The sequence below is a fragment of the Panthera pardus genome, unplaced genomic scaffold (assembly GCF_024362965.1).
Source record: "Panthera pardus isolate Hobbes unplaced genomic scaffold, ASM2436296v1 HiC_scaffold_2, whole genome shotgun sequence".
NCBI classification, from domain to species: Eukaryota; Metazoa; Chordata; class Mammalia; order Carnivora; family Felidae; genus Panthera; species Panthera pardus.
Window position 1 is genome coordinate 51,631,066 of NW_026526765.1, and position 26,036 is coordinate 51,657,101.

Consider the following 26,036-nt stretch of genomic DNA (forward strand, 5'->3'; position numbering starts at 1 on the left):
CAATAAATGGATTATTTGGGGCTTTAGGGATTATAGGCAAGTCTCACCTCTGTGAGCCTCAGTTTACCTACCTACAGCATGAGAAGATTAGGCCAGATATTGCTTTCCAGCCTTGACATTCTAGGGATTGGTAATGCTCAATTTTACAATCCTGCTTTGGTCATGGACAAAGGAAAGAAAAGGAGACAAAAGCCAGACCCATAGTAAGAGTTTACATTCCCCGGGCTTTTCCCATGACCTTGTCTGCTTTATCCTTGCATGCAGTATCTTATCTCGCCCTCCCCAGCAATTCTAGCAGATGCCATGTAATCCTAACTTCTAGATGAGGAAACTGAGGCACAGAGAGGTTCAATAAATTGGCTATGACCACCTAGAGTGTAGTAGTAGAGCTGGACTAAAATCTGGGTGTTCCTGGCTCCAGAGATTGGACTCCTGAGTTACCTGTCAGCTAACATCTCCCCATTAACTTGAAAATTGGGAGTTGGATGCTGTCCTTCCCAATATGTACTTCTTCCTTTCTTGAAAATAGAGTTAATTTCTCAGAAAACATTTCCTGCCTCCCAAATCTCCCTAAAAACTTTTGATAACTTGGTGACTTTTTAGTGGCTGAATGGGATCTAAGTGTAATATGGGAGGCTTTGGTTTGGTACCTGGGTGAACCCTCTTTTTCTTGATTTCATTAGCCACAAGTTAAAACACTCAATTATTCTCTTCAGTCACTCATAAGGGAGCTTGGGTGAGAGTCTGTGGATAATCGAAGATCAATCTATCTTTAGTGCTGAAAAAAACAATTCAGAGTATAAACTTCTATAAATGGCCATACAGCTGCATTATCTCAAAATTGGCAGAGCTTCACCCATGGTTTTTATTATTATTATTATTAATTATTATTTGCCCTCACATAAAAACAGAGACCAGTATAATGTGATATTGTTATGTAGCTGTACAGAGGGTTCTTCTGTGTAGTTCCCATACATCCTTTGTGAAGTTGTCCAAGCTCTCTGAGCCACTGTTTCTTCACTTGTGAAATGCAAGGACATAGCTCACAGGGTTGTTGGGTTGTGAGGGTTAAATGATAATGCAGGTGATGTGTTTGGCATGGAGACTGACACACAGCACTGCTTAGTAAATATTAACTCTTAATATCTACCCTACAGACAGATAGATACAAAGTTTAAAAGCTACATAGAAAGCTCATCTATAACTTATTCCATTTCTTTTAAAAAATGAAGAAACTGAGGCCCAGAAAAAAAAATCTGTTCAAGGTCCCACAGTGGTGAAATGGTGATGCTGTGACTAGGGTCCAAGTATCTTGTCTCTCTATTCAGGGCTTCACCCCTTGTCCCATCTCCCATCCATCCCACCACCCACTATCGGTGGTCCTTACTCTCTGCCTGGTCTCAGTGGTTGTAGAGACCATGACGGAGTTGCAGATGGTTAGGGCGAGGAAGAAGTCAGCAATGGAGGAGGTGGTGGAGAGAGAAGGCTTGGCTGGTTTTGTGTCTGACAAGGTCTCCAGCCACAGAGCAGCATCTTGTACTTTGGCCAGTAGATTTTTGTCTGGAGTCACATCTTTTTCCTGAGAAAGAAAGGCCTGGATGAGAATATTTCATGAAGGGATTGGGGAGGAAGACCCCCTCCAGAAGATTCTTTGTACATCTGTAGAAAGGATAATACAGTCTTCCTGAAAGTCCTGCCTCCAGCACATCTCTTCCTCCCACAGGCCTGGTCAATGCATTCTTATGTGACTCCTCCCTTTCCCTCAACCTGACATGTCACATACTCATTGGTTATAGACTCTGGCAGCCCTTCCCTCACTGTGGCTCCCTGCTTTCACTGCTGATGCTTTCAGCCAGACTCAGACCTCTAGCCCTCAAATCTAGATTCCTGCATCAGCCTCTAAAGTAATTTCTATCTCTTACCTCTTTTCTTTCTAACCCTTCATATATGTTATCCATGCGTCTTCCTAAAACATCCTTTCCCTCAAGGTATTTTTGAGCTTGAAAACTTTCAGGAGATCTTAATTGTTAGCACAATCAATTCAGTCTGGCATCTAAATGTTTTCACAGTCTGCATTTCTACTCTTTACTTCCACCACTTCTCAATGTAGGCCCTCAGCTCAGCCTGTTGGTTTGTTTGCTGCCTCCTGGATATGTACTCCCTTTTTATGCCTCTGATCATACCTTGCTTGAAAAGACCTCTCCTGCCTACCAAAATGCTACCTAGACTTCAGGATCCATGAGAAATATTCATATGTTCATGAGATCTTATCCAGCCCACAATGAGTTCTCAGTCTTCTGAGCCACAATAGTGTGTTCTTGAACTCAGAATCTCCATGGGAATCAGGCAGGTAAGGTGGATGAGGGAAGTTGCCCAGGTACAGATGAGGACACTGTGGGATGGCGGGGGTTGTGAGACCTGGCAAGTGCTACCTGTGTGAAAGGTGGCAACTGTTCTGCTGGTGAAATGCTCTGGTGCTAGTCCAGTTTGCCAAATCTATTGATTTTTCAAGATAGAGATGATGTGACAACTCCTGTTTTTTGAAAAGAAAAATCTGTGGGCAGGATCTGACTCATGGATTTCCAATTTTTCACATCCTTGTAGAAGCTGCCAGTTGTACCATCCCTTTGGAATTCACCACATATTGACCTATATTTTAAATTTAATTTTTTTATATCCATATTGAATCTCTCTAGAGATAATAGCCTCAGAGATAGAGACTGCATTTTCCACAAAGTTGTACATTCTAGAGCCCCAACTATTGTTTTGTTTGAAGCAGAAGTTCAACAAACACTGGCTCTTAACAGATAGGACAAAAGCTACCATGCAAAGAAATTGCCACACAAAACCATTTATATCAGTGTTAATAGTTCATAGGTTAATTAAAGTTTAGAAGAAAGAGAGTTAATGGTTGAAAATGGTGGACTGGGGTGCCTGGGTGGCGCAGTCGGTTAAGCGTCCGACTTCAGCCAGGTCACAATCTCGCGGTCCGTGAGTTCGAGCCCCGCATCAGGCTCTGGGCTGATGGCTAGGAGCCTGGAGCCTGTTTCCGATTCTGTGTCTCCCTCTCTCTCTGCCCCTCCCCCGTTCATGCTCTGTCTCTCTCTGTCCCAAAAATAAATAAAAAACGTTGAAAAAAAAATTAAAAAAAAAATCGTGGACTGAAGAAATCTTGATTAATTTATGCAGGGTAAGACTGAGTGCCAATGAGCTAACAGATTTTACAAATAAGAACCCAGGTTGAGATTAAAAAAAAAAAAAAATGAAACAAAACCCTGTGGATAAAGAGTCCTCAGAATGTGTCTTCTCTGATTACCAAATGCAATGATTTCAAAAGTCAGACTCTATCCTCCCTGGGGCTGCTGGCACAGGTGAGCCACAGGAGAGGAAACCCAGACACACAGGGGAGATACTTGATGCCTGCAGAGATGAGAGTTGGGCTTTCCAATAGCACAGGGAGGTGAAAAGAAATGGACGGGAGCAGAGAGTTCTAGCTTTCATTTGGAGTGTTCTCTGAGAGTCAACACTGTACCTCCTCTTGTTCATACCCTCTTAAGAAGACAACAACCAGAAAAAAGTACTTCTTATTAAAAGGAAGAGTGCTAGTAAGACTGAAACAAATCTGCATTTCTTCTCATTGCCTTGTGATAAGCAGCAGTGAACGATCCACACCATATGGTGTCACTATTTTCAGAAAGCCAAGGAAGGGAGCATGTATCATCCAACCTCTCAGCCTTTGAATGCCATCTTCCTAGCAATAGTTCACACTGATCAAGCTCTTCCTACTTTTCCAAGCAATGTCTTTTATGTGACCTCACCGGCTTCTCATAGTCCCAGGTTGAGATGAAATGAGTCTCAACCTAATTGAAACTGAGAAAGATGGCTGACATGACCAATATCACTCAGTGAGTCAGCAGAAAGCCAGAATCAGATGTCAGACCCTTTAACTGAGTCCTTTCCATGGTCATGGTAAAGTTGACTTCTTCCCTTACTAATGCTCTTAATGCTCCCTGGCAGACTCCCCTCACCAGATTCCAGGCTCCATCTACTGCCTGTCATCAGTGTACAATCATCACTCAAGGAGCTCTGAGCTCATTTCTCAAAGTAGTAATGATAGTTCCTATTCATATAGTGCTTCTTCTGTGTACATCGATTCTGTGTACATCCATTATTTCATTGCATCTCCACAGCAACATTATCTGTTGAGTACTATTCTCCTCCTGGTTATCTGTGTATCAGATGAGGAAATTGCTATCCAGGGAGATTAAGTGTTTTTCCCAAGGTCACACAGTAAGTAGGTGAGACTCCTTCACTTGATTTGACATAGTCCAACTAGAATTCATGCTCTTAACCTTTGTGCCAGACAAGGTCCCCCACAAGAAGGAAGTAGCCTCTGATACTTGCTGACAGACAGCATCTTTAGTGTTTGGCATCCCATGCACAACAGGTTTATATATCCAGTCCTTAAGGCTCATCAGATAGTATTTGAGATTATAAAAGATATTATGGGAATCTCCTTTTTTTTTTTTTTTTAGAAAATAGACTTCATTTGGGGGGGTATACATGATGGGATGTTTTATTTTTTATTAAAAAATTTTTTAATGTCTATTTTTGAGAGAGACAGAGAGACAGAGACAGAGTACGAGCATGTGAGGGGCAGAGAGAGAGGGAGACACAGAATCTGAAGCAGGCTCCAGGTTCTGAGCTGTCAGCACAGAGCCCAACATGGGGCTTAAGCCCAGGAATGGTAAGATCATGACCTGAGCTGAAGTTGGACGCTTAACTGACTGAGCCACCCAGGAGCCCCAATTGGATGCTTAAAAACCCCTTTTATTTATTCTGAGAGAGAGAGAGGGAATGAGAGAGAGAGAGAAAGAGGCATAGTCCCTCTTAGAGGGGCTGAGCAGGAGAGGGAGAGACTCCTAGCACAGGCTCTGTGCTAATTGCATGAGACAGACATGGGGCTCCATCTTATTAACCATGAGATCATGACAAGAGCTGGCACTCAACCAACTGAGCCACACAGGCACCCCACGAATGGGATGTTTTTAACCCTTACCACAGATGCCCAGAGTTGCAAACAAGGTTGGACGTCACCAAAACAAATCTTTCATTTTCCTGATGACAAAATTGAATGGCAGAGAGAAGGGAGGTGAACTATTCAAGACTTCACAATGAATTAGGGTCAGAACTAGGGCAGCTTTCATACCACCTGACTCCCAACCTCTGACAACACACTGCTTTGCTCTAAGCTATGTATTACGTCTTTCCAAATTGTGACACAGTTAAAATGATTTAGGGTTATTTATTGCATGTCCATTTACCCTTTAGTATATGAGTGCCATGAGGGCAGAGGCAATCTGTGATATGTCCCCAGTGCCTGGCAGACTGCAGGCATTCAAACTTCTGTTGACAGACTCCTATCTAGGACACCACACTACCCCACCACTGATTAACTCATGGGATCTCTTTGTTAAAATACTTCTTTAGTATATTTCCTTCCAATCATAAAGCAATGCATTAAAAAAAATCTCTGCAAAGGGCCTACTTCTCTCTGGGAATGGCAGCAAGCCCAGCCTGCAGGTGTCAGCCGTAGATGTCAGTTAAGCTTTATCCAGTCACCACAGACTGTTTTCATGGGGCAAGGTTCTTCATGGTTCTTCTTGCCCACAGCCCATTGGTTTCCTGTCTGGCCCATTAACATTTAGGAACTTGGCACTTAGGATACTTAGAGAAAGCAGTGCCCGCACCCACCTCTGGGCCCTTTGGCTAGTCTATTTCTCTGAAGGAAAAGAAATAAAATTGTGGGTTACCAGTTCTTCAGATTAGAGCTTTGTGGCAGTCAGGTACCCAACTGGTTAGATTTCTTTCTATTGCAGAACATGTAAAGCTCATACAAACCTTTGATGAAGGTGATCTCAGGCCTCACACTATACCCTCAAAGATCCTATTATTATCATTAGAATACATTTATTGACAATTTACAACAAAGTCAGGTGCTTTGCTAAGTGTGTTTATCTACATCATTTACTCATCACGACAGCATTGAAATAGCTACTATTATTCTCCCATTTTAATTATGAGGTAAATGAGGCTCATTGAATTTAAGTAACTTGTTCAAGGTCACAAAATCAAGAAAAAGGCTGGGTCTTGAATCCAGTTCTGCCTCCTGATGCCAAAAGCTGAACCCTTAAACATGATGCCAGAACTTTCCAAACTTTAACATGCACACAAATCAACTGGGCATCTTGTTTATACTCAGATGCTTAAACTCAGATGCTGATTCAGTGGGTCAGGAGTGGAGCCTGAGCATCTGCATTTCTAGAAGCTCCCAAATATGCTCATGCTGCTGGTCTGAGGACCACAGTTTGAGTAGTGAGGATTTATATGGACACTGTATGCTACATGACTGGGGTATATTCCACATTGAAGGCTGGGAAAAGGAGGCCAACTGCTAATCTGCTACTCTCTTCTCAGTTTTATTTTTTATTTACAAAATTTTTAAATTGTATTTAAATCCAAGTTAGTTAACACAGAGTGTAATAATGATTTCAGGTCTCTTCTCAGTTTTAATGATAACTTACTCAAGTTCACATGGATGACTATCATTCATTGGATGCCTATAGCCCCTCTGTACCCATACACTCAGCACCAAGAGCAGTTTTCTGTAGGCACTGGTGTTCTTCTCACCTCTCTACTAGGCTGTAACTTCTATATATTTTTGGTGAGTGTCTAAACTGGTACAACCTCTTGGGAAGTATCAATCAAGATAAAAAAGGTATACACAGTTTAACAATTATGCTAGAAGAATGAATACTATAGAAAAATATACATGTGTAAGCAATGGCTCAACCATCCAACAAATTCTAATGCCATTAATAAAAAGATGAGGCAGATCTCCAGCATGTCTGTCTACAGATATGAAATATTCCCTCAGATTCACTAAGTAAAATGCCAAAGTCCAAATCAATGTGTAGGGGATGCTCCTATGTGCAGTAAAGGATGTGCTCATGTGTCTACCACACTTGTATGCTTCTATATAGGTGAAACACCTCTGGGTCATACATGAGAAACTTCAAATAATGGTTGCTGCTGGGGTTGTGGGGAACATAGAAGAGAGGGAGACTTACTTTTTACCTTTTGAAGTTTAGTTACTTTCCACTACTTACTTAACCATGTGGTTATATTACTATCGTGGAAACAAACTTAACTGGTTGCTGGGAAGCTGGAGGCTCAAATATGTTTTAGGGGAGTGATGTATTTTTTTTTTTTTTTTTAACGTTTATTTATTTTTGAGACAGAGAGAGACAGAGCATGAACGGGGGAGGGGCAGAGAGAGGGAGACACAGAATCGGAAGCAGGCTCCAGGCTCTGAGCCATCAGCCCAGAGCCCGACGCGGGGCTCGAACTCACAGACCGTGAGATCATGACCTGAGCCAAAGTCGGATGCTCAACCGACTGAGCCACCCAGGCGCCCCTAGGGGATTGATGTTTTTGCCCAGGTTGAGGTTGTGGCCTAGAGGATACTGCCTTCCATTCAAGAACCGAGAGAACCCAATGTTAACAAATATTTGCTTAAATAGAAGCATGTGGATTGTTAAGGTAAGCTTTGTCCAAAAGGGACATAACCTCAAGGAAAGAAATTAAGTGGGTGAGCAAGAAGGGAGTTTTCTAGATCTTGCAAGACCCCACCCTTTGTGAACAGGGTCACTGCAATTGTGTGCTGCCCTTTGGGACCCTTTGGGAAGTTAAGGTAGGCCCAGCTGAGATAGGCTTTATCTGTTCCTGCCCTGTGTGGTCATATTACTTCCAAAAAGATTTTGTGTGCTTGGCTAATTAAATCAGGACTCTTACCTAACTTTTTTTTTTTTAATGTTTATTTTTTTTATTTTTGAGAGAGACAGAGCATGAGTGGGGGAGGATCAGAGAGAGAGGGAGGCACAGAATCAGAAGCAGGCTCCAGGCTCCGAGCTGTCAGCACAGAGCCCGACCACGCAGGGCTCGAACTCACAAACTGTGAGGTCATGACCTGAGCCGAAGTCAGACACTTAACTGACTGAGCCACCCAGGCGCCCCTCTTACCTAACTTTAAAGTGGGAGTGTGTATCTGTGGGCTGTCCCTGCCAGTCTGGAAAGAAAGGAAGGAAAACCAAGTTAAGGAAAGGAGGCAGAGGGCCAAAGACACCTCCTTTACCTTAACTGTGTTCTTTCCAGACAGGAGAAGTCAGGCCCACGGAAGGAAATTGTGGTGCCATCTGGAGGAGCCTAAGCGGCAAATTTTATGATTAGGAAGATATTCTTTGGTCTGATGGTTCTGGAAAACCTTTTGCAAGTGCCACTTTTAAACAAAGACTCTCTGCTCAAAGCTTGGCTTCTTATACACCGGGGGAGGGGGGGGGGGTTTCATTTTCCATCTGCCAGTACTCTTAAACATTGGCTCAGAAATCACCACTTTCCTAAGTATATTATCCCCACCCTAAAGCCACAGATTTTATAGCAGCCAATTAGGCAGCAATAACTGATGCTTCCTTGTTCTTTGTAGTAAAAGAAAAAAAGCCATCTTTTGTTGCTGTTTGCCTTGATGCTCATTTTATTTGGGGTTTAGGGCAAATTTCCAAGAAAACCAACAACTGGTTTCTTTAGAATGTGGAAGGGTGCTTGCACTGCCAGGATTTGGCATCATGGAGGTTTCAGAGAAAGTTCTGACTAATTTACAAAGGGAAGATAAAGACCTGGTGGTGCCTGGAGAGTATTACCCTACCAGACCGGATGCCAGATGGGCGGGTGGAAAAGGAAGCAAGCTCAGAGAGCCTGCCAAGATTGGGTGGGGGCAGGAGCCAGGAGGTCCACCTGGGGCTGCCACAGATATTCTCTATAGGCTAATTCAAGGATCTGCCACTCCAGCCACAGATATTTTATGGATTAGCGTCAGAGTCCCTTAAGGAAGCATGAATCATCCCGTTCAGCCAATGCCTCCCAAGCCGTAGAACATACCCATTTGAGCCAAATGAAGATTATTTCCTAGCAGAGCAATGCTATGCTTAGAGAGGTTCTCAACCTTGGTTGCTCACTAGAATCATCAGAAATTAAAAAAAATATGAATGTTCAGGCCCTATTCTAGACCAATATACCAGAATTTCAGGGGAGAGAGCTTGACATCGCATTTTATGAAAGCTCCCATCTCCCACTCCATATCATCAGATACAAACATTTGTGCAAGGAAGACAGATTTCCTTGAGAAAGATTTAGAAGTTTAAGACTTCTTTTAGTTATCTATCTAGAACCTATAATTGTAAGAGTTATGTCCTCAAAATAAAGTAATGAGACAGAACAATACTCCTTTTTAAAGATGGGGACATTGAGGTTCTAGCTCAGTAAGTTGACCAAAGTCACATTATAGATGATGGAGCTGAGATGAAAACCTGGGACATTTGACCCCAAATGTGCTAATTTATAGCTGGAAGGAACCTTGCAGGGCATCATAAACATCATGTGATTTAACTTTTAGGACAGCCAGTGATGGTTGTAGGCCTTAATGATAGGTCCTAAATAAAAGTCACACTGGCTGGCTAAGGGCTGCACTTTTTCTGGGTGACTAAGATTTGTCAGGTTGAACAAGGGGCAGTGAATCTTTGTGTTCCAACTGAGATCTACAAAGGAAATCTTCCTGCTTCTGCCCATGTGTCCTGGGGCAGACATTCTCAGGCACATGGGATGCCCATGGTGCTTAGAACTGGAAGGTGCCAAAAGACACAAGTAGTGCAAGACCTAGAACATGTGCCTGATGAGAATTCACTAAATTCGTTGTTCAAATATTTAGGTAATGAGCTGGGGAAGAGCATTTCATTCAGAGGGGTCAGAATTAAATCAAAGAAGGAAAAGATGCAATATGCATGCCCTGTTATCTCACCTGAGAAAAGAGAAAAGAAAAAATCTTTCCAAAGGCATCCATGGATCATTCCTCTTGTATGTTTATGAGCATCATAGGCCTTAACACCTGGCTCATGTTTTATCCTTGTTAATGTTGCATTTGTTGGTCAAGACAGTACATGAGAGTTAACTGTACTCACCTGAAGTTAGATAAGTTCTAACCCAGAACACACAGATTCACAGCATTACTTTGTCATGATCAGAAAACACAGTTCTGGATTATGAAAACCAGGTAGCAATATGGAAGACGCTTTTGATACTTTTGATATCATATCAGATTAAAAAAAACCCAGAACCTTTAATTTATAGGTATTATGACTGCAAAAATGTTACATATATGTAGTTATGTGTGTATTAATGGAGAAAATAAAAATTGGAAGGAAATTCATTATGAGGATAATTTTGAAATTATGAGGATAATTTTCTAATAATGATATAATAGCACTTCAGTCCTTCTTGTAATATGTGTGTTTTGTTCAAGATAGCTGGGGCTCCCTGTGGTCTTTTCTGTAAGTGTAGAAGATTCTTGGTGGTGTGTTTCCTAGAGAAAGAACATGGTATGGAGGAAAGTAAAATGGAACAGAAGTCAGAAAGCCCTAGTTCTGGCCTTGCCTTTGAGGGAATGGTGTGTAATCTTGGGGAAGAAACTCAATTTCTTTACATGCTACCTGGATGTTTAGTGATAGCTGTATCATTGGATCACATGTGAAAGAACCATATACAAAAACTCCAGACCAGAGTTAAATCCCCACAGGGGCCAGGCAATTAATTTAAGGGAATGAAATGTGCTGGTTGATTTTGATATAGAAGTTCTTTGCTTTAAGACTCTTTTTGATTATCACAAAAAAAGTACATTCTTCATTTTTGAAATCTGCAAGCCTTAAGGCTCGTCTTTTGTTTCTTTACTTTATAGAAACATAGCATGACAACTGTTTCTTTTTTCTTGAACTGTATTTTGGAAACACATGTATCATGGACACACTGCTGGCCTTCAGTTTAGTGATGGGGGTAAACAGAGAAGGGGGATAGTCTGTGTTGAACAGAAGCCCACCTGCTTCTAAGGAGCATGTCTAAGGAGCATCAACTTGGTCATTAAGGCCAATTATTGCCACAAGGAAATACTGGCTTAGTGTCAAGAAATTTTCCAATTCCTTTTTTAAAAGAGAAGCCAGAGGATCACCTGGGTGGCTCAGTCGGTTATACGTCTGACTTTGGCTCAGGTCATGATCTCACGGTTTGTGGGTTCGAGCTCCACGTTGGGCTCTGTGCTGACAGCTTGGAGCCTGGAGGCTGCTTCAAATTTTGTGTCTCCTTCTCTCTCTGCCCCTCCCCCACTCGCACTCTGTCTCTGTCTCTCTCAAAGTAATAAACATTAATTTTTTTTAAATAAAAAAGAAGCCAGAAATCTATATGTTTATGTGACATCTCCCAATTTCTAAACACTAAACATTTAAAATGAATGAGAGTTGTATTTACCCAACAAAACACAAATGCAGATTGCATATAAGACTTAAAGGGCTGCCATTTTAAGAGGTCTTTAGGGCTTATACGGTCTTTTCTCTTTCACACCCCAGAGTCCTCTCCCATCTATCTGCAACAGAAGCCACTGCAACTCTAAGAGAAAAAGACAGGGACTTACTAGGGAGCTGCTGAAGGCCACAGGAGGCTGTGAGCTTTCACAGTGCCCCACAGACCTTTGTCGGGAGTGACCCTGGATAGGTACCCGGGCACTGTGGCACCTCCTTAGAGGCTGGGCTCGTCCTTGGCCTCCCACTGTTGCTGGGCGCTGAGACCATCGGGCTGGGAAGGATAGGCACTTGTATTGGGTCCACTCTTCACTGTCTGAGTCCAGCTCCTTTGGGGTCTCCAGTCGTTTGGCTGCAAGAAAGGAGTCCTGTTATTGCACCAGTCCACCTTGGCCAAGTCACAGGTGGGGGAATCCCAGACATTGTGGGGGGGGAGCAAAGGGCACAGGATAAGAGCACTCTGCTGCCCTGGAGCATGGGCAGCTGGACTACCTTGACCGGAGAGGGAAGGGTGCAACTAAATTGCACAGATTTAAATCCGACTCTACTACTTCCTAGCTAGGTGACTGAGCTTTGACTAAACCTGTGCCTCTATTTCCTCAATTAGGGGTTTTAAAAAAATACCTATCATAGGGTTATTTTGAAGACTTAATGAAATAATGTGTCAAAGTGATCAGAATACTCTAAGTACTGGTAATGGTAGTTGTTATTATTATTAAGAAGAGATCAGAAGCTCCCATGTAAATGGTTACCAACATGGCAAAGGTGATTGGGCTCCCCATAGTATCGCCTGCTTTCTTCTTCTCTGTTCCTTTCACTCAAAGGAATGAATGCTGCTCTCTTGAAACTCCTTCTCTTAGTTAGAAAGTGTGGGCAGTGTGTGGTGATGATGGCAGAGGGTTGCTGCTGAGAAAATCAGGTCAGCTTTACAGGCCAGCTTTAGTTCATGCATGATGACATTTCAGGCATTATTCAGCCACACCTCCCAACTTGAAGCTCTCCCTCAGTAAAAATCCAAGAGATGAGTTAACATGGAAGGCTTTTCCTGGATGTATTGAATCTGACCATGTACCTACACTGAGGCTGTCTTGCATGTCAGGTAAAGTGACCCCCCAAATTCTTAAAACTTGGCTGTATAATGGGTAAACAATTTGGACATATCCCCAATCCATTCCTGACAGATAGAAATCCTGTGTGTAAATGGCACCAAAGACTGACTGGAGGGCTACCACACAGGAGATCACTAATGGCCTTTGTGAACAAAGGAAAGTTTACAGGTGATAAAAACAGCACTGATCTAGGACAAGGAAGCCCACAGGGCTATAAGAAGCAACCTGCCACAGAGCCAGGAAAAACTGTGGGGAACCAGGGAAATGTCTTTCATTACCATTCTTTTAGGAGAGCAGAGTGATTCATTTAGAAAGAGTGGTGAAAGCCCCTGAGAATCCTTGTACCATTTTCTTGGTGAGAATATTCGCTGCCCATGATAGTGCAACGCCGGAACACCATCTTGTTTTCAGTCAGCGTCCCCGTCTTGTCAGAGAAGACATACTGGATCTGGCCCAAGTCCTCAGTGATGTTGAGGGCTCGACACTGGATGGACAAATCAGTCTCTTCATCGTACAGGTCAAGGTCATTTTGCAGGAAGAAGATTTGCCCAAGCTTCACCAGCTCAATGGATATATACAGGGAGATTGGGATCAGCACCTGTGGAGAGATTGATTCCCACTGTGTCAGAGAGCAGGCTAGTTCCAAGTCTTAGAACTCTCACCAGTGAGCAGCGAAGGCATTTAATGGAAAGCTGTGGTCAGCTCACATCATAGACTTTCTCTGAGAAACTAAAGGTCAATGACTTCATCCCTCCCTAAGAATTCTTAGGGGCATTTGAAAAGCATGTGCCTCTTGTTGGGATGAGCACTGGGTGTTGTATGGAAGCCAATTTGACAATAAATTGTATTTAAAAAGTCAAAAAGTATGTGCCTTCTTTAATAAGGGAGATCTGGTTTGGAGTAGGCACTCATCTGGGTGCCTGGGTGGTTAGGGGATGAGGAGCTCTAGTGCCTCTGTCCACAGTTTCCTGACACCCCTCAGATCTCTATGCCACCAGTGGCTGCCACTCACTTTTAAATGTATTCTGACCCATTGTTGATTACTGTCCACTGATTAAATACCTAATATCTATCAAGTGCTTGCCATGTGTCAGATCCTGTTCTAGGTCCTGAAGATGGCAGTGAGCAGAAAAAAAATCCCTAGCCTTGAAAACCTCATATTCTAGTAAACAAATATATATCAGGCATTGAAAGAGAAAAATCAAGAGGGTAGAAGGTAGCTGGGAGGGACTCTTTTATAAAAATGATCACCTTTGAGCAGAGACCTGAAGAAATGAGGGTGTGAACCAGAAACTTATCTGTGGGAAGAGGAGCACTGTGGGCAAAGCCTGGGCAGTGGGAGTGGGCTGGGTATTTGAGGGGTAAGAGTAAGCAGGTCTGGTATGAATGAGCAGGAGTTGGCTAGGAGATGAGGGAGTCAGGGTCCAAATCACATAGGGCCTCATTTGCTGCCATAAGGACTGTGGATTTGAGTGGATTGTGAAACCGTTGGATGGTTCTGTGCAAAGGAAGGGTATGACTCAACTCACATTTAAAAAGCATTGCTCTGCTGAATGAATGAATGAACTAATGACTGAAAAAGTTCACCTTTAAGAGGACAATAAAACACCCTCAAATACTGCAAGAAATTGAATGTAAATGGAGCTTCATAAAACAAAACTGCAACTTCATCTTTTCACCGACTGTAATTTCTTACAGAGTCTGAAGAATTTATTCATCCTCTTATTCCTGACTGCCCCTTTCTTGTAGGTGGCTCTATGCTTTTGTGTTTTTTTTCTTTACAGGGCCAGTTGTGTTTTTTCCCTCTTAGTCTATTTGATGCTAAAACACTAACCTGTGGTTCCTTTCTCCCATGCTTGGGGATTGACAGTTCCCTGTAGTTCTCTGGGTTATTTTATCTTCTGTTCCCAGGTCATTAGGATTTTACCTGTTCTATTATATCTGGCAAAGGTACAGGTATACTTGGATCACTATTGTAATCTTACTCTTAAGCAGTAAAGCCTGATAAATATTTTTGTCCACTATTATCTGGGGCAAGGTTCCTTCCACAAGGTAGGGCTGGCCCTGACATTGTCCCAAATTTGAGTACTTTCAAAGACCCACAAGAAAGCAATGAGCATATTCTCATCTTAGTTCAGTTAGTTCTTTCCTGGGTCCAGCACTGATTTTTCTTTCTTTTTTTAAATTTTTTAAATGTTTATTTATATTTGAGAGAGAGAGAGAGAGAGAGAGAGAGAGAGAGAGAGAGAGAGAGAGAATGAATGAGAATGCATGCGAGCATGAGCGGGGGAAAGCAGAGAGAGAGTGAGAGCAGAGAGAGAGTGAGAGCAGAGAGAGAGGGAGACATAGAATCTGAAGAAGGCTCCAGGCTCTGAGCTGTCAGCACAGAGCCCGATGTGGGGCTCGAAATCATGAGCTGTGAGATCATGACCTGAACCAATGTTGGATGTTTAACTAATTGAGTCAGCCAGTTTTTAACTAATTTATTGATTTTATTTTATTTTTCTTTATTTCACAAAATTGAGTGAGTATTGGCCACAGGTCTTTTTGAGTCCCTAGTTAAGGAAGGCTTCCTACCTGGAGCAGGATGATCATTGTAAGGAACATGTAAAAGCCCCTAAGGGCAAGGGGAAGGAAGTTGCCCTTGGCATCTGGAACATCAAAGGGAGGGTGTTCTTCAAAGGTCCCATTCCAGAGGCTGTGACCTGAGAGGAGGCAAAATCATAGATGAAGCAGAATCCTTAATTAATTCTAAATTGGTCTATTATAGCAGTCCTTAATATATTCCTGGAAATGAGTGTGCTTTGGAGGAACCCATTCTTATTCTTTACATCCTAGTCCTAGTGTGTGAGTATTCATCTAAAGTGGTCCTTCACATAACCTACATTTCAATCTCTTGATAGACATTAAAGTCTGTCTTACCTGGAGGAGACTAGCATTGGGATTACCTATATTTTGATGAAGTCATGTTATACAAGGATTGGAAAGAGAAAAGGGAACACAGTTCTTTTTAGTTGTGTGGCAGAAAGTGCATGGTCGGGGATCTTAACAGACCTGTATGCTGGGCCCTCTCCTTCCCCCATGCACATACCCATCTATCCATCTACACATCCACCCTTTCACAATTCATCCATCCACCCACCTATCCATTTATTAATTCAGGAAGGAATCAATCTCAGTTCTTGTCTTTGAGCAGGTAGCTAAAAATCCAGAGGCCAGATGTAAAGGGACAAATCCCACAGATTGTGAGAGGTACTACACAGAGCATCTGCAAATGCACAGCAAGCCCCATTTCCTTGTCTGCAGACAGGGATAACAACATCTGTCGTGTGAGGAAGTGCTTCAGAGCTCTCTGAATCTCAGTGTTCTCATCTGCCAATTAGTAATAATACCTCCTCTGTAGGGTTATTATGAAAATAGACTAACTGAGTGTGTATAATGCTCTCAGCCCCAGGGTAGGAACTACAGGGTATTAAAGATATAACGGATGTACCCTGCCCCCAAGATGCTTCTTTGCCCAAGATGTTAGAGGCTGGCCCCAATGCCTTTATATATGGCTGAAGAAAGGGGAGTTACTGACATGAGGTTATTTGAAGGTAATTTTATAGGGCAAATGACCAAGGGCCAAATACATGACTCAGAGTAAGGACCACTGGTCTTCAGGGGAAGCCAGGGAAGGCTGCACAGAGGAGGAGTCCTTGAGGTGTCCTGGAGACCAGGAAGGAAGGTGTAAGGTGATCAGAAATGCCTGAGGAGGGCATTCTGGGCAGAGAAAAAAGAAACACTACCCTGACACAATCCAAGTAAGCAGGTGATAGAGAACTCTGGAAATGGCACTCACTAGAGAGCTTTCACAGCAAGGGCTGTGCTTTAATTAGGTGCCACCAGAGGCCTGTCACTCTGTATGAGTCTTGATTCTCAGCATACAATTCTGCCCCTTCCTGTTACTTTCTCAATTTATTTATTATTTTGGGCCATCTGCCAAGTAGATTGTTTGCCTATACCTTATCTCACTGTGTGACCTTTTAATCATTAACTTCCTTTCTCTGGAGACACAGTGAGATGATCTCAAATGTCCTTTCCAGCTCGGACATTCCCTGAAAAGCCTTTTCTGAAGCAGAGGCAACAGTTCCTGCAGTGTCTCTGAGGACATGAGGTGGCCACATGGGGATGGTTTTGTTTGCCTGCTTCCCTGGCCCTCTAGGTGTTCTCCTTCCAGCTGTGGGCGACACTCACCTGGAGTGCCATTAGACACAACTGGGAAGTGTATTAGTTAAAAACTGCAGGCTACTCACAAGGCTAAATCCCATTGTCCTCACCATGGTGGCACACAAAATCTCTCTGAGGTCTAGGAGGTCTTAGCCTTTCAGTCATGATTTTCCAAGAACTGCAATGGACACAATTTCCAACCAAGGCAAATAAAGAGCAAATACAATTGCTGCCCACTGTTTTGGGGTCAACGGGGTGGGGGTGGGGTCTGGAGCCAGCACATAAGTGTTTCCTTTTGAATGTCCCTCGTTCTTTTGGGGAGGGTTCCTTTAAGGTCTTGAGGGCCATTCTTAGAGAAAGTGGGCACAGCAAGTGTCCTCTTTGCCCTCTGAGAATCAACTTTAAATGGCTGAGATTACCAATGTCTATACCTCCTGCAGCTTTCCACACTCAGCATTTGTAGAACTTGGTCACAGCCTGGTTCTAATCAGGTCTCCATGGTTGGCTTTGCTCTTGCCACACCAAACAGTCAAATGTTTCTCTGCATAAAAGGATTCTTCTTCCTATCTCTGTGCTTTGCTTGTGCTGTTTCCAGGGCTAAGAGTAACTTCTCTCTTTTTAAAGCTTCCTGCCCATTCTGCCTCTACCACCTACCTCCTGTGATGAAAACCTACTGCATTCAGGAATCAGCTCTGTCTACCTCCTCCAGGAAGACCTCCTCCCCTGATGCTCTCATATTACCAATAGTAGGGTGAATAATAGCCTCCCCAGAAGCCCACATCCTAATTCCCCAGCCCCATCAATATATCTTTTTTTTGGTTTATTTATTTATTTTGACAGAGACAGAGAGAGAGAGAGAACAAGCAGAGGAGGGGCAGAGAGAGAGGGAGACAGAGAATCCCACAGGCTTTGCACCATTAGTACAGAGCCCAATGCGGGGCTGGAACCCACAAAGCATGAGATCATAACCTGAACCAAAATCAAGATTCAGACACGTAACCCACTGAGCCACCCAGGTGCCCCTCAATATGCTATCTTATATGGCAAAAGGGGCTTTGCATATGTGATTTAAGTTAAAGGTCTTGAGATGGGGAAGAGTATCCTTGATTATCCAGATGGGCCCAAAGATGTAGTTACAAATGTCCTTATAAAAAAGAAGACAAGAGAGATATTACTATAGAAAAAGGAGAAGGACATGTGAGCTGAGATTGGAGTAATGCACTATGAAGAAGGAGAAAGGAATCACTAGAATGTCAAAAAGACAAGGGACAGATTCTTCCCTCATAGCCTCCAGAAGGGGTAAGCCCTGCTGACACCCTGACCTTAATTCAGTGAAATTAATTTTGGATTTCTGACCTCCAGTGCTATAACAGAATAAACAAATGTTGTTTTAAACTGCTAAGTTTGTGTTGTGGTTTTATAGGAACAATAGAAAACTAATACAGTACTTCTCTGCAGTCTTCAATGTGTAGGACAAATTGTTATCAATCCTGTTCACAATTGGACTCCTTCCTGATAAACTATGAGCTCTTTGAGGACCAGTCCTTATACTGATACATCTTTTTATTCTTTTATTCTGAGAGAGTGCCTAGGTTTAATTAGTATTTCTCAGAGAAATAAACAACAGATGATATTCCTAATATTTAGATTATACAGGCATGTAGATTTTCACAAACATTTTATTCAATTGATATCCTATTCAAATACATGATAGGACTTATTTTTTATTAGTTCTTTTTTGTAGATGAGGAAATCGAGGCTCAGAGAGCTGAAACAACTTGCCTAAAGAAACAACTTGCCTAAAGAAACAGAAGATTATTGTGGTCTTGTTCTTTCCGAACATTCCATACCTACAGCTCCGACGAGACACATGAGGAAGAGGAGCCCAATGCAGAAGAAGATGTCTGTGTTCATGCGCCTCTCTATCTTGCTGCGTTTGTATCGTGGGCCATTGTTGTTCAGCATGGCTTTTGTCTCATGGCCTTTGGAAGAAAATGAGGTAGTAAGTCCTTTAGCTTCTGTTTTTCTCTGGCCTGGATCATGTCTTTACCTCTTCCAAGAGCTTATAATAGAAAAGAGGCTTCATCCTCTAACCTAAATATTTTCTGCCTCAGGGAGATTGCTGAGAACAGCTGTAGAGGCCTTACACAATTTGTTACCACGTGTTTTACTGAGCATCCCCTACGCACCAGACGCTGTGGTATGTGCTGACAGAGCTACTATGTACAGGTTGTATACTGCACAACTCTAGAAACACCCCTCATTTTTTAAGTTGTCATAGATTTGTAGGTTTATTAGGATAAATTTACGCAAATGACAGAAAGCTCTCTGGAGGAAGGGCTATTTTTTTCTAATTTGCACAAAGGCACTGTTACGGGCTAATGGTAGGATACAAGGATGAGACAGATGACTCACATTTTGGTGAAAATACACAAGAAAACAAATAAATAATTATAGCCAGTAATAAGTCCCATGAAATAAGCAATGGGCTGGTAAATAAGAGATGGTGTTAGAGAACATGGTCAGGGAAGGCTTCTCAGAGGAGGTGACATATAAGGAAGACCTTAAGGGAGAAAGAAGAGTTGGGAGAACAGGGTTTTAGGCTCGGGAACAGTACATGCCAAGGCCCTGTGACAGGACAGTGTCTGAGGCCAGTAGTTTTCTATGTGCTTCTTAGCCTAAGGTGTTGGTTTCACTTGTGCAAGAGTGGTAAGGGCCTCCACCGCAGCATTAGCCTTGAGCTGCTCCATGCCTATCTTGGAGTTCTGCATAAAATTTTGTTCAAAGAGAGGACAACATATTTGAAACGTACCAATCTCATCTAAGTCACCCTTGTTCCAGTTGGAAACTGGGGACCAATCAGTAGAAGGGACTTGCCCAAAGGAAATAAGCCATAACATCAGAGCCATACTGAGAACCCAGGATTCTGATTCCCATTCTCTTTCTCCTTCCACCAATCCATGTTACCCAGGCCATACAGCTAAGAGCTGAGAGCCAAACTGAGACTGTCTTTAGACAGTCCTTTGGGGCTGCTAAACTTAACCACCATGCTGTATTCCTCAGCAAATTAAAAAACACCACATATTTGCTGTGCAAAATTAAAGAAAACCAATACATCAGCTCCAGCAGTGAATGGCTTTAATGCTGTTTAGCTGGTTGCCTGGTGGATTTAAAGCAGCAGCAAAACAGTAGGAGTGAGGAAACTCTGGGCTTATTAACCAGACTCCAGTCCCTGTAGTTGTGGGGGAATTTCCACAGCACAATGAGCACAGGATGACTGCACTGAAGGCACTGTGGCCTTCCTACCTTCAGGCTCACCCCATGTAAGGGGTCCTCAGAGCACCCTTTCCACCCATCTTGCTTCTCACCTTCTGAGATTCCTCTGTTCTCCTGGAAAACATTGGGTTCACAGGGGAGGTAGCATGGTATAATGGTTGGAATGTGGTCTCCAGAATCAGACAGGGCTTGGCCCTGCAGATACTTGACATTAGGTTATAAGGAATTAATCTCAGGAGATAAATGACCTTGGGTGAATTAATCCCTTTGTACCTCAATTCCTCATTTTCAGAATGAGAGATAATAGTTGTGGGTATGTTGGGGTAGGAGAGTGAATTAATATACACAAAGTACACAAATTACATCCTTAAACACAGTAGGGGCTCAAATGTTTGGAGTGAGGAGCAAACACCTCTACATTGTATCTCTTTCTTCTGGAAGGCTAACTTTGGCCTTTTTTGTCTCTGAGGTGCTTCTATTTTTTCCATCCATATAATCAGAGGAGGAAATATGACTCTAGACTAGTCGTTCTCAACCAGGGGTGATTTTATCTCCCAGGGGACATGTGGCAATGTCTTGAGAAATTTTGGGTTGTCACATCTTAATGGCATCTAGATACCAGGGATTCTGCTAAACATTCCCCAGGACAGCCCCTGACCACAAAGAACAATCTAGAACAAAATTTCAATAGTGCCAAGGTGGAGAACCCCTTGCTGTAGACAATTACACTAAAAACACTTAGTACCATTTTTGCTCACGATTTTTGAGAGCCTAATATATGCCAGTCATTGTGTTAAACCCCTTTTCACAATCTCATTTGAACTTTATAACCCTATAAGGTGGGAACTATTAGTCTCCTTGTGTTGAAAGCTTAACCAGCATGTTCAGGAACATGCATCCAGTGAGTGGATTTCACCCCCAGGCAGCCTGACTCCTCAGAGTCATGATTCACTCTCTTCCAACTCTGCCCCCTCATTTACCACATCCATCACCCACTCAGAGTTTGCTTCTGATCAGGCAGAAAAGTGACCAGGGGTTTTTTGGAGGGGTGGACATTTGGGGGGGGGGGAGTTCATCTTTAGTAGGTCCACCAGATGGCATTGAACTCCATTGCCAAAGACCCTCGAAAAGAGTTACCTGAACTGACATGCACAACCAGCCTCCACCAAGTTAGGTAAAGCTAGATATATTGGGACATTATTTTTCCTTGATCTATTTTTCTTTGACAGTCCCAAAAAGTGAATCTTAGCATCTTAAATTCCCTTCCATGTCCATCAAAAGTGGAGTTCTATGAATTCTGAAACAAATCACATCAAGGAAAATAATGAACAAGCAAAATATATCAAGACATCCTAGGGAGTCGAAGACCCAGGAAAACATGTTCTAGGATCTTCCAATGAAGGTAGACACTCAAGGGAGACTGTGTTTTCTCTGTGGAAGAAGTCTGAAGCTGTTGATATAAGAAAAGAAATTGATGGAGCCCCAATTGAATGCTGGACATGAAGTAGGAGGGATATAGCAGTCCCAAGACTGCACCCTCAGACTTCAGATTCATTGTGAATGTTATCTTTTTTTCCCCATTGGAAAGCAAAATCAAAGCATAAAGGAGAACTAGAGCACCTCAAAATGAATAAAGATAATAATAAATGCATAATTGTATATGCAACAACTAAAACCCACTGAGAATTCAGTTTGTTAAGACACAGTGTTGGGTGCTTTTCCTATGTTGGGTCATTTTATCATCATGAGTATGCTATGAGTCTGAGCCAAATGTTCTTGCCATTGCATAGATGAGGAAACTCATCACACTTCTCACAAAAAGGTGGAGTTGTTAAGTTTGGCTCAAGATACACTCTTTTTCCTGCCTTTAGTTAGTGTTAAAACACCATTCGAGGTGAATAAGTATGAATTTCTCTTTCTGTTCAGATGAGTGGTGTTAGCTTGGAATCTAAATATATTTCTTGTAGATGGAGTGAGCTGTTAGGATTCTAGCCTCTCTTTGCTTAGCTGAGAAATGGGAAGTTTCTTGTACCACTTATAAATGTGAATTCCCACTAATGGAAGATGGATTTGGAAGACAAAGAGGGGGGAGGATAAGGGGAAACCACAAGATAAGTCAATGACCTGCGTAGATGACAATGCCAACAGCCACCTTGGTGTTCCTGATGGTGCAGCCTCGAAGCAGAAGACTCTCACTGCCAAAGCCGGTCCTCGACTGGTCAGGATGCTCCCTGGGGATGAGGAAATATGGAGAGTGGTTTGGTGGCCTCTCTATGCTGTCACTGGTTAGTGTCGTAAAACTAGAAGTGGTGAGTGAACTCGACCTCTCTCCAGTCTCATTTTCAGAAGAGCGGTGGACATTATTAACTTTGTGTCTAATCTTCATGTTCAAGTGCAAACTCCACTGCTCCTGGGAGTCCTGGTGGGGGCTGGACCATTACAAGGGGATTATCCATTCCTCTGGAAATCATCACTCACCCACCTTCAAGTCAGAGCTCTGCTGAAAAAACCTTGGCTGATTCAGATTTCTCACTCAAAACAATTTTTGGGACACAGTGTGGGAACTGGCTTGTGGCCCTACAAAGATTGTGCTGTGTTTCCTCAGGCAGTGTTCCCTGCTCACTCTCACCCCACAGCTGGGACCAGATGGCACAAGTTCAATGTGCAAGTCTGTCAACATCAAAGTCACCAGACAGTCCCCATTTCTCACACTGTGAGATGGCAAAGCTCCTCTTGTTTGGAGCTAAATCTCTCACACGCCTCTCTCCTGTATCACCCTCCTCTTGCTCAGTCTCTTGTGAAATAAACAGACCTCCAAGGAGGTGGACGTGGCCCTCTGTGTAGTGTATGGGAGGCAGCTCCTTAAAGCAGAGGGAGAGCTCTTTCTCTGCTCTAGCCTCAGGTGCATGGCAGTTTTCCACCTCTCACCAGAAACTTCTGAGGCCAACCAACACCTGTTATTACTTGGGATCTGGCCCTTACTCGATCCTAATGCTCTTCCTTGGGGATATTCAGGTCATTTAAATATAACTTCCCCAAAACATTAGGAGGAACAAAAAAAATAGTAATCTGAACCTGTAGGGCTTTTCTCTGTTCAGTTCTTAAATGCTTCATTTCTCTAGGTCCAGTTATAATTGTTTTCCATTTACAAACTCAGTTAATCGTCATGACAACCTTGTAAGATAGGTTATGTTATTATACCCACTTTATAGACAGAGAAACTGAGGCAAGCTCATAAAGCTAGTAAATGGCAGAATAGGGATTCAAGTCCACAAAGTCTGGCTCTAAAGTGCTATACTGCCACTCAATATGCCTTTTAATGCCAACTATTCCTTACAGTAGTTATAACCTAAGTTTACTTACATCATTTTATTTGATTCCTGATAGCTCTGGGAAGTTAGCAGGGTGATTATCCTTCCTTGTGAAAAAGATAAAGCCCAGAGAGGGTGAGAGAATTTTCCAAGTTTGCACACCTAGTACATGGGATATCCTAGGACTCAAAAACCCAGGCCACAGATACCAGCCCTCATGCATTTTTCCAACACTAGGGTTCCCCACTAACTTGCATGGAATCACAGAGTGATTTCCATTTGCATTTTGTAAATATGAAATTTATTGTCAAATTGGTTTCCATATAACACTCAGTGCTCATCCCAACAGGTGTCCTCCTCAATGCCCATCACCAACTTTCCCCTCTCTCCCACCCCTCATCAACCCTCAGTTTATTCTCAGTTTTTAAGAGTCTCTCATGGTTTGCCTCCCTCCCTAACCTTTTTTTTTTTCCTTCCCCTCCCCCATGGTCTTCTGTTAAATTTCTCAGGATCCACAAAAGAGTGAAAACATATATCTGTCTTTCTCTGTATGACTTATTTCACTTAGCATAACACTCTCCAGTTCCATCTACGTTGCTACAAAAGGCCATATTTCATTCTTTCTCATTGCCACGTAGTATTCCATTGTGTATATAAACCACAATTTCTTTATCCATTCATCAGTTGATGGACATTTAGGCTCTTTCCATAATTTGGCTATTGTTGAAAGTGCTGCTATAAACATTGGGGTACAAGTGCCCCTGTCCATCAACACTCCTGTATCCCTTGGGTAAATTCCTAGCAGTGCTATTGGTTGGTCATAGTGTAGACCTGTTTTTAATTTTTTGAGGAACCTCCACACGGTTTTCCACATCAGCTGCATCAGTTTGCATTCCCACCAAGAGTGCAAGAGGGTTCCCGTTTCTCCACATCCTCGCCAGCATGTATAGTCTCCTGATTTGTTCATTTTAGCTACTCTGACTGGAGTGAGGTGATATCTCAGGGTGTTTTTGATTTGTATTTCCCTGATGAGGAGTGACATTGAGCATCTTTTCATGTGCCTGTTGGCCATCTGGATGTCTTCTTTAGAGACATGTCTATTCATGTCTTCCGCCCATTTCTTCACTGGATTATTTGTTTTTAATGTCCACTTAGTTTTGAAAGAGAGAGAGAGAGCATGAGCAGGGGAGGGAGAGAGAGAGGGAGACACAGAATCCAAAGCTGGCTTCAGGCTCTGAGCTGTCAGCATAGAGCCCAGCGTGGGGCTTGAACCCATGAACTGCAAGATCATGACCTGAGCTGAAGTCTGATACTTGACTGACTGAGCCACCCAGGCGCCCTTGATTTACAATTCTTTTGATTCTAACAAGAGAATGTTTCACAGCTGACTTGGGATGAATCAAATCCACAAACCACAGCATGAGGGAGGGCCTCTTTGCTGGGGCAGGTGGCAAGCTCTACCTGAACAGATGTCTGCAACGAATTCTCCTCTTTGCCAGGAGCTCAGGCCCTTCTCTGCCTGTCTCCATCTGTTCTGTGTGTTTGGAAATAATATGTGTTTAAGAGCTGCTGGTTATCTTGTATTGTTCTTATTCTTTCCCCTCTCATACTGCTCTTCATGACATCCCATACACGCCTGAGAAAATGTGGGTGGAGAGAAAGCACAGACATCTGCCTTCTAAGAAGTCTACTTAAGCTTCATTCCAGACTTGCTTGGTCAAGAGTTTCCCTTATCAAGCAGAGCTCTGTTCTGCACAACAAGAGGAAACACACTGGAGTTGAAAGACCTGAATTTAAGTCCTGGTGTTGTCTGGTACCTATTGTGCACCTTTGGGTCTATATGGAAAAGCCTCAGATCATCAGATTCCCTATCTGAAAAATGGAGATCATAATACTCATTTCCTTGGATGGTTGTACAGATTCAATGAGGTGATGTCCCGTGTAAGTACTCTAAAGGCTATTATAAGGGCATGTATTCACATCTGTTACCACTGCTTGTTTTTGGTCTTTCTCTGCATGAAGTAGTCTGATGTGGGAGCAGAAACACAGTAAGATTCTGAGGCCAAACCAAAGTTGAGGCATAAGAATAACAATTGCAACAGCGCAGCCACCATTAACTGAGTGTTTACTCTGTGCTAGTTGTTGTGCTAAGGGCTTCTCATGTGATAACTTAATTCTTAGAAAAGTCCTATGATGTAGATCTCAGAATCTTTATTTAACAGATAGGAAAACCAAGACCCAGAGAGGTTAATTTACTCAAAGCCAAGTCTGTCAAACTAAAAAGTCCCTGTTCTTACCTGTGATGCGATACAAGCTCTTTTAGAAAACTGACCTTAATGACGTCATACTAGCTTTTCCTGAGAGTGTAGTCTGATTGTTAAATTTAACCCTGCAAGATAATTAACTGCCATGCTGGCAAAAAAAAAAAAAAAAAAAAAAAAAAAAAGTAGGAAAAGTTTCCCAATTTAGGTTTCTCTAGCAGTTTTTAAAATGTTTACTTATTTATTTTGAGAGGGAAAGAGAGAGAGAGCACGAGCAACGGAAGGGCAGAGAATCCCAAGCAGGCTCTGCACTGTCAGCTCAGATCCAACTAGGAATCAATCTTACGAACCAAACCGTGAGATCATGACCTGAGCCGAAATCAAGAGTTGGACACTTAACCAACTGAGCCACCA

The 26,036-nt window shown here is 42.7% G+C and overlaps 1 protein-coding gene across 2 annotated transcripts in view; it reads right to left on the reverse strand.

Annotated features, from left to right (window-relative positions):
• Nucleotides 1-26,036, reverse strand: part of ATP10B (ATPase phospholipid transporting 10B (putative)) — a 262,716-nt gene that overhangs the window by 43,990 nt on the left and 192,690 nt on the right. For both annotated transcript variants that reach the window (XM_019450218.2, XM_019450219.2), the window contains 6 exons: nt 22,175-22,281; nt 18,625-18,756; nt 15,143-15,270; nt 12,911-13,163; nt 11,570-11,808; nt 1,388-1,579 (listed from right to left, as the gene is read on the reverse strand). In XM_019450218.2, coding sequence (XP_019305763.2) covers nt 1,388-1,579; nt 11,570-11,808; nt 12,911-13,163; nt 15,143-15,270; nt 18,625-18,756; nt 22,175-22,281 — 1,051 coding nt within the window. The remainder of the gene's footprint in view (nt 1-1,387; nt 1,580-11,569; nt 11,809-12,910; nt 13,164-15,142; nt 15,271-18,624; nt 18,757-22,174; nt 22,282-26,036) is intronic.